Source organism: Microtus ochrogaster, chromosome 4 (assembly GCF_000317375.1).
Source record: "Microtus ochrogaster isolate Prairie Vole_2 chromosome 4, MicOch1.0, whole genome shotgun sequence".
Classification (NCBI taxonomy): domain Eukaryota; kingdom Metazoa; phylum Chordata; class Mammalia; order Rodentia; family Cricetidae; genus Microtus; species Microtus ochrogaster.
In genome coordinates this window covers 40,493,330-40,501,637 of record NC_022011.1, presented here as the reverse complement: position 1 = coordinate 40,501,637, position 8,308 = coordinate 40,493,330, and the positions used below count along the sequence as shown (strand labels likewise).

General features: G+C 48.8%; 1 protein-coding gene across 1 annotated transcript in view; it reads right to left on the bottom strand.

Moving 5' to 3' along the window:
* Positions 1–8,308, bottom strand: part of Ttll11 (tubulin tyrosine ligase like 11) — a 244,069-nt gene that overhangs the window by 235,303 nt on the left and 458 nt on the right. The window contains exon 2 of the mRNA XM_026778629.1: positions 8,053–8,298. Coding sequence (XP_026634430.1) covers positions 8,053–8,298 — 246 coding nt within the window. The remainder of the gene's footprint in view (positions 1–8,052; positions 8,299–8,308) is intronic.

Here is an 8,308-nt window from a genome sequence, read left to right as displayed (position 1 = left end):
AGAGAGAGAGAGAGAGAGAGAGAGAGAGAGAGAATAATAATCAAAAAGAGACCATCAGTTTGAAAGGGAGTGGTGGGTAGGGGACGTGGAGGGGATGGAGGGAGGGGACATGGAGGGGTTGGGGGAACATGGAGGGATTGGAGGGAGAGGACCTGGAGGAGTTAGAGGGAGGAAAGGAGGTAAGTAATGTGACAGTATTTAAGTTTAAAACAATAAAGAAAAATTTAAAAATAGTAAAAATTTTAAAAATGAAAAACAACATGATTCTAACTTTAAACTGTGGAATGACACACATGCCAAATATTCTAGCAGATAGTTTTAGAAGAATAAAAATAGAAAGTGTAACCAACTTCCAGGCCAGCACAGCAAGAAAATGGGGAAAGAAAAAGTAACCAAAGACAGGAAATCCACAGTTACAAGGAGTGATGTCAGCATTACTTCAATAAATTAAGAAACCAGACACAAAACTAAAGCCATGAAATTGATATAATGCAATTCCTAAGGAACAAATACCACATTCTTTTTTGTTTTATTTTTTGATTTTGTTTTTTGAGATAGGATTTCTCTGCGTAGTCCTGGTTGTCCTGGAACTCACTCTGGACCAGGTTGGCCACAAACGCACAGAGATCTGCCTGCCTCTGCCTCCCAAGTGCTGGGATTAAAGGTGTGCCACCACTACCCAGCTTTTTTTTCTTTAAAGATTTATTTATGTATTATGTATACAGCATCTGCCTGCATATATGCCTACACGCCAGAAAAGAGCATCATTACAGATGCTTGTGAGCCACCACATGGTTGCTGGAAATTGAACTCAGGACCTCTGGAAGAGCAGCCAGATCTCATTACAAATGGTTGTGAGTCACCATGTGGTTGCTGGAAATTGAACTCAGGACCTCTGGAAGAGCATCCAATGCTCTTAACCTCTGAGCCATCTCTCCAGCCCCCACTACATTCAATAACTTAAGAACACACATTTTTCTCAAGCTTTCATGGAATATTGTAAAAGTTACTGTCTTCATTACTTTTCTTTTTCTGTGACTTCACTGAGGACCTGGCTTTAAAATGTAAAACTCTATCCAGAACAGACAGCACAGCATGGGGACAAACATATTCCTCCAGTTTCCTCCAGGGTGATGGGTTTTATTCAGATGACAGAAACAGTGGGGACACAGCTGGGACTAAGTCCCAACACCAACGACTAGGGAAGCACACAGGCAGCCAAGGACACAAGCCGGCACACAGTGATGTTCCTTAGGCTTCAAGGGACAGGAACACAGCCCCAATGTTCTCTGGCCTTTGGGGCGGGGTCTCAAGGCAGTTACAAGGAAAGGGAGGTTCAAAATGAATTAAAGGAACAGCAAGCTTATGCACCTGTCTGCATCACTGTTTGGTATAAAATGTAATCCGGATGTCAGAAATTCATTAGAGAGAAAGCTAAATCCACCCACGTGTTCAAAGCCCCAGGGGCTTGAGGCTGTATGACAATCTTCACGACTATGCTCATTTTTAGAGGTGAAGCAGCTTGTCCAGGCCACAGAGCCATGTGACAGAGGAAACGTTCAAAACCATGTCTATTCTTTTTCCAGACCCCTTGGGAGGTCTGAAAGGGGGAGCAAAGAAACCAAGCCAGGAAAGGCACACTTCTTCCCGTTCACACAGCACACCCTTCATTCTCCCCAGTGAAGCCAAAGACAAGGGACACAGGCTACACGGATGCTATCTATCATATCCCTGGAGCCCGTACTGAGCAGGTAGATGTGGGTCACAATTATCTGTGGAATAATGAACAGTTATATGTGCTTGGGATAAGCTTAACCGACAGACTGACATCTATGATATGTTTTTCTTATAGTTAATGGAATAGACTAAACAGGCAGCACAGATACAATGTCTCCATTGCCTAGTAGATGGAAAAGGAACGAACTGAAAATCAGCACTGTGTCCAGCCCTGGGTCAAGGCCATGCCCACACCTTCTCTCGTGCCTCTCACAGACACTTGGTAGGGCAAACATCATCACAGCTCAAGGAGCTGAGCCTGGGAGTGTCTGGAGTGCACTCTCCAAACAGCTAAGACGAGCCGACGAGGATTTTAACCCTTGGCCACCTGGTCCTTTCTCCTAGAGCAGGCAGCTGAAAGAGGCCAATGACTTTCACAATCTGCTCTTCTTCGGGAATACATTTCAAAGGGAAACAAAATGTATGTGAGGATTTTTGTATTCAACATCAGCTGACGTAAAAACAGGATCCAAAACTACTGGCAAATGAAAGAATGATGTATAGTGTGTGTTCTGTTCTTAGAAAACAGTCCCAGAAAATACTACACCTGCTAAAAAAAATTAATGTGCAGTCATTACAGCCCTTGAACATGAGCCTGGAATTTACTGTCTTGAAGGGCTGATTGAGAAGTTAGTCTGGATGCCAGAGCTATTACACATATTGCTCAAATACCAGCAGTAGTGAGTTGTGATTTTTATGTGGTGACAAGTTTAACTAGCAAAGGGGAAATTCTGGTGGATTAGACGTTAAAATAACATGTCTGCTGAAGGAGAACATTTGATGGAGTGGGGTATAAACTGTTCTCAAGTATAATGCTCTTTTCAAAAATACGACATAAATTGCACTATCGTTGAAACTCAAAAGGGAAGGGGGAGGGAAAAGCACCCTGGTTTTCAATTTGTACTATGCCCTTTCCCAGAAGGAATCAGAGAGAGATGCAAATCACAGGCTAGTATTCCATGGAGGAACCACCAGACAGCCTAGAATCACCTCTGTGGCCTGGGGAGCCACCAGACAGCCCAGCAACACCTATGTGGCCCGAGGAACCACCAGACAGTCCAGTATCACCTCTGTGGCCTGGGGAACCACCAGACAGCCCGGAATCACTTCTGTGGCCTGGGACATCACCAGACAGCCTGGCATCACCTCTGTGGCCTGAGAAGACAGGACTGGAAGAGTGGGTGCTGAGTGTTCATCGCCCAGGCTGGGTGTATTTCAGCATGCTTTAATTGCTGTTTGTCATACTGCTCTACTGGCTCTGAGTGGCTCTGCTGTCATTTGAGAGTTACAGATTGGATGGAAAAGGAGGGATTGGAAGTGGAGGATTATAGAACTCCCACAAAAGGAGCTTTGGAACATAACTGATGACTGCTCAAAGCTGCCTCTCTTGCTTAGATATTGGCCTGCCTCACTTTCTCCAGTCATTATCTGGGGGGGGGGGGGGGGATGGCCTAGCTCCTTGCAGGATGACTTTTAACAAAGGATAGCAAAAAAGATGGTTTAGGATTGTACGTGGGTGACAGATTCTAGACCTGGATGGCTCTGTCGCTTATCACCTGTGTAGCCTTGGGCTAGGCGTGTACCAATCTCTTAGACCTTGGTTTTCTCGTCTCTGAACAGGAAATGATGCTAGCATCTGCCTGAGATTAGCGTGAGGAAGAGATTAATAAACTCAGTGTTCCATCCACTTGCTTTCTAAATGTTTTACTACAGCTACTCATTTAACTTGTTTTTTATGATTGTGTGTGTATGGGTGTTTTGCCCACATGTATGTCTGTGTACCACATGAGTGCCTAGTTCCCATTAAAGTTATCCCTCGGAACTAGAGTTGCGAACATGTGAGCCACCATGGGATGCTGGAGCTCAAACCCAGATCCTCTGGAAAAACAGTCAGTTAACTGCTGAGCTATCTCTCCAACCCCCAATATGTTCAGTGTGTGTGTGTGTGTGTGTGTGTGCGCGCGCGCGCGCGCGCGCGTATACCCAAGAGTTCCTGTGGAAGGCAGAGGACAACTTACAGGATCCTGTCAACAGTCAGTTCTCATCCTTCACTGTGTGGGTCTTAGGCCTGGAGGTAAGCATCTCTACCCACTGAGTCATTATGCCGGCCCCTCGATCCATACTCTTAAAAAACTATTTATTTATCTAATACTTTCATGTGTGGGGGCGTTTTGTCTGCATGTATGCCTGCACACCATGGGCTTCAGATCTCCTGGAACTGGATTACAATTGTGAGCCTCCCTCATGTGGGTGCTGGAAACTGAACCTGGGCCATCTAGAACAGCCAATGCTCTAAACTGCCGAGCCATTTCTGCAGCTCCGTAACCCACTTGGTGCCACACCTGGCACATACACCTAATAAATAGTAACTCACATGCCATGAATGGTAAGACAGGACAGGAGTGTTCCCGTGTAGTTCAGAAGATACGCTCGAGTGTCAGCAACGGCTCTCAGGACAGGGACTGTGCAAACCATTGCCACAAGTGACCTACTATCAAATCTCTCAGATCCCCCATTCATGTTTTCTGGGGTTCAAGGTCTGACATCTTCAAGGAAGGTGGTTCACACATATCTATTTTCTGTGGTGTCTTTTCTCCAAGGCCTCCTTAAATGAAGGTGGCAAGTTAAAAAAGAAAAAAGGAAGGAAGGGAGACAGGGAGGGAGGGAAGGAGGGAAGGAGGGAAGGAGGAAGGAAAGCATGCAGGAGATGGGAAGGGAATTTTCTACAGAGCCTCCAAATGTGAGCCGGGAACCATCCCACGTTGTCAGTGGTGATTTGAGGACACGTGACTTTGTCAACTGGGAATCACTTTATTCACATCTGCAGATCTACTGTCTGTGAATTCGCTCTTGCAGAAACAATGTCAACATGTGGACACAGGTGAATTCGATCCGCCCAGAACTAAAAACTGAACCATCTGAGTTAGCATGAGGCACGCGGGCAAGGGAAACTGTGGAACAGTGCAGACAGAAATGCATGCTTCTTAGCATGGTCTGCAGCTGGCTCTCTGTTCCCCACATGCTCCCTAAGCCAGCAACATGTCACTCCTATACCTGAAACCTGGCCCTGACTCCCTGCCTCACCCACTCAGGCCCCAGACAGGACTGTGGCCATCTGGTTTGCAGCTCGGTGCCTCTTCAGTGAGACCTCTTGTACAATAAGGAGCCTAGTTTATTCACATCCACTGCTGCCGTCTGCAGACGAGCAGGGAACTGAAGCCTGTCCACCCCAAGTGCTAGATCTGCCCCTGACTCACATATGGCCCCGCATAGGTCAGCATTTTTGTACTTCAGTTTTCCCATCTATAAAATGGGTACGATAATACAGCTACTGTAGTGAGTGCTTAGGAAGTTTAAATACTTGTCTGGTACAGACTAAGGGCTCATTATTGTGGACATCATGGTGGTTTTTAGATATGTGTGGAATTACAAAGAAACCGAAACAGGAAGGGCAAGTGTTCCCAGTCGCTGAACACATTCTGCATTCACGGGCTAGCTCAGGGCTCTGTGAAGCGGACCACAGTGGGAAGGTTCTGCATTCATGGGCTAGCTCAGGGCTCTGTGAAGCGGACCACAGTGGGAAGGTTCTGCATTCATGGGCTAGCTCAGGGCTTGTGAAGCGGACCACAGTGGGAAGGTTCTTCCTACACACCTGCAAAGAGAGAGGGAACCTTCACGCTGATTGACAGTCCTGGCCTTCCTTCATTTATTTGTTTTGTTTTTTGAATCAAGGTCTTGCTATGTAGCCCAGGCTTGCCTTGAGCTGGTGATCTTTCTGCCTTGGCTTCCCAGGTCCCTGTGTGAGAAGCAGGTGCCACCACTGCCAGCATGACCTTCCTTCTCTTGGGCTACCCACTCACCTCCACCACAGCCAGCCTGCAGAACTCCCACACTCTTCAGCAGTACAGGCAGACACATCAGCCCAATGCCCCAAAGAGGCTCTCCACAAGTCAATACTGCTTCTACCACACATGCACAAACTGAGGCCTGCAAGGGCTGTGTGTCTGTACTTTGTTAGTACTGAGTCCATCTCTATATTACTCGTCATTTTGTCTTAGATGCTAAGGATGCAGTAATTATAGGGGAAAGTCAGTTCCGTAGGCTGGTGCTTTGAAACCCCATGTTCTAGTATACCCAATGACATACGTGTTATGCTACAAACATCCAGACATTCATTTGTTTGGTATCTCTTGAACACAACACAGGAACACAAGTCCCTTAGGAAGGGTGGCATTAAGTAAATCATTAAGTCACAGTGAAGGTTTTTTGTTGTGACTGAATTATGTTCAAATATGCTAGAATGAGCATCTTTACCTGCATGCCAACATGCTTTGCATGTGTCAGAAGGCAGGCCTGGGATGGTGGGGCAGTCAAGGTAGGGTCCTAGGAAGCGCCCACTCTGCTGGGCTCTCTGACAAGGGTTTAACACTGTCATCTGGTGCTGACAGTGGGAGACTGGGAGCCTGAATGTGCTCAGATGAGTACACTGAGGCCTGAAGAATTTCACTTAATTGTCCAAAGTAGTACAGCTGATGGACGGGAGCCTCAGACTTCTGCATGGGCTTGCAAGGCTTCTTTTTAAGAACAGGCCCCATCCCATCATTGCTACTGCCTTCCTTCCCTCTCAGGTGCACTCCTGGTCTGGGAGCCACAAACACTGCTCCTCTGCGGGGGCCCATGTGGCTCCCCTACCAGAAACCCAGAGGCCACACCACTAAAAAAACCTCTGCCCGCTGTGGACACTCAAGACTCCTTTGGGCTTCACTCCCCCAGGAAGCTGTGCTGGGGCTGGCCTCCTCCGCTCCCACAGTGTATAGAAACACTCATCACGTAATATGTTCACACATTCAACAAATATTTATTGAGCAACATCCATATGCCAGAGACCTTTGAGTACAGCAATAACAAAACACAATGCCTGCCCTCAAAGAGCTTACATTCTGGTGAACAAAACGATAAGCCAACAAAACAGTGTCAGGTAGAGCTCCATGCTGTGAGACAGCAGCAAGGCTGGAGACCTCTCTCAGGATGTGCCATCTCATCAGAGCTCTCCAGAGGCCACAGAGTAAGCCATGCACACAGCTGGGGAAGGAGTGCAGTGCAACAGTGGCAGCGGCAGCAGCGACAGCGGCAGCAGCAGCCCTACCGATGCAGACTACCTATTATTGCACTCATTCCCTTCTCAACTACCAACGCCTGAAGGCAAGGGCACAAAGTGTGACTACCTCAGCCCAGCACAGAACTTAGTACGGCCACTGGGGGTATTTACAAAATAAGAGAACGAACCTGGGTTGGGTTGGCTGAGCTGTCCTTAAACCCAGTGAACAAGATCAAGCCTGCTTTCTGTGCCTTGAACACTGGCCCTGGCTGGCCAGACTGCGTCCTTAGCCATGTCTGTCCCTGGACTCTCTTCACTAGGACTGCACACTGACAAGTCCACGTTTACCTTTCTGGCCCTCCCCTCTATGGGCTGGACATGGGACTTTATCTACAAATCTAGACACTGTAGAACCGAGTCTTCCCGCTCCTTCCAACCACAGCGGGCCTTCCTGCGGTCATCTCTCCAGTTTCTGACTTCATTAAACCACGTCTACCATAGCCTCGGCAAAGGCTCTGTCCCTGTCCTGGTGCTCTCTGCGGCAGATCGCTCCCAAAAGCTCGTCAATAGCTCCCATGCTCTAACCAAGCCAACAGGCCTTATTTACTTCGCTGATGGCAACAGAAACCTCTGGGATTCACTGGTGCTTTGCCGCACACCCTAAAAGGACAGAAATGACATCAAGGGTGAGTGATTCATCTCACGCTTCCAGCCCCCACTGACTGACACCTGCTCCATGCCCGGAATCATACACTAGCGTGGTCTGCGGTGGTGTCTGCGGTGGCGGGGATGGAAGGGAGAGTGATAAAAGTGGCTTGTCACTTACGGAAGACTTGTGCGATCACTAGGCAGTAAGCCCCCTCAAGATAACCCTGCTTCACTTTACAGAGGTTAACAGGCCAAAGAAGAAGAGCAGCTTGCTCAAGGTCGCACAGCTAAGTAGCAGGGTGTTAGCAGGCTGTAGTGAGGCGTCGTCAAGTACCAACCTGGCTCAAGAGCGGAGTGGAACTCTAAGCACTAAAGTTCACAAAACTTTAAATAGGACTGAGATGAAGAAAATGAAGTCGGTAACGGAGACTACAGACATGCGGAGCCAGGGCAAGGGCTGCGCTGCCCGGGAAAGCGGCTCGGGGCCTGGAAGGACGACCCCCCTGTGCCCACGCGGCGGCGGGCCTCACCTCCTTCCACCTGAGCTGCCGAAGGCTGATCTTCAGCGCGTCCAGGGACGTGCGCGCCTTGGAGCTGTCCACGGTGACCGGCCGCAGCGAACCCGAGCCGCGCCGGTACCGGCCCCGGCCCCGGCTCCGGGGGCAGTCGCTCCAGCAAGCGGTGAGTTCGGGCGCGGGGTGGGGCGCGGGGCGCAGGTGATCGGTGCTTCCTCGCTCCTCGTAGCCCGGCAGCGTGCCTAGCTCCCGGCTGCCCGCCTCTGCGGCC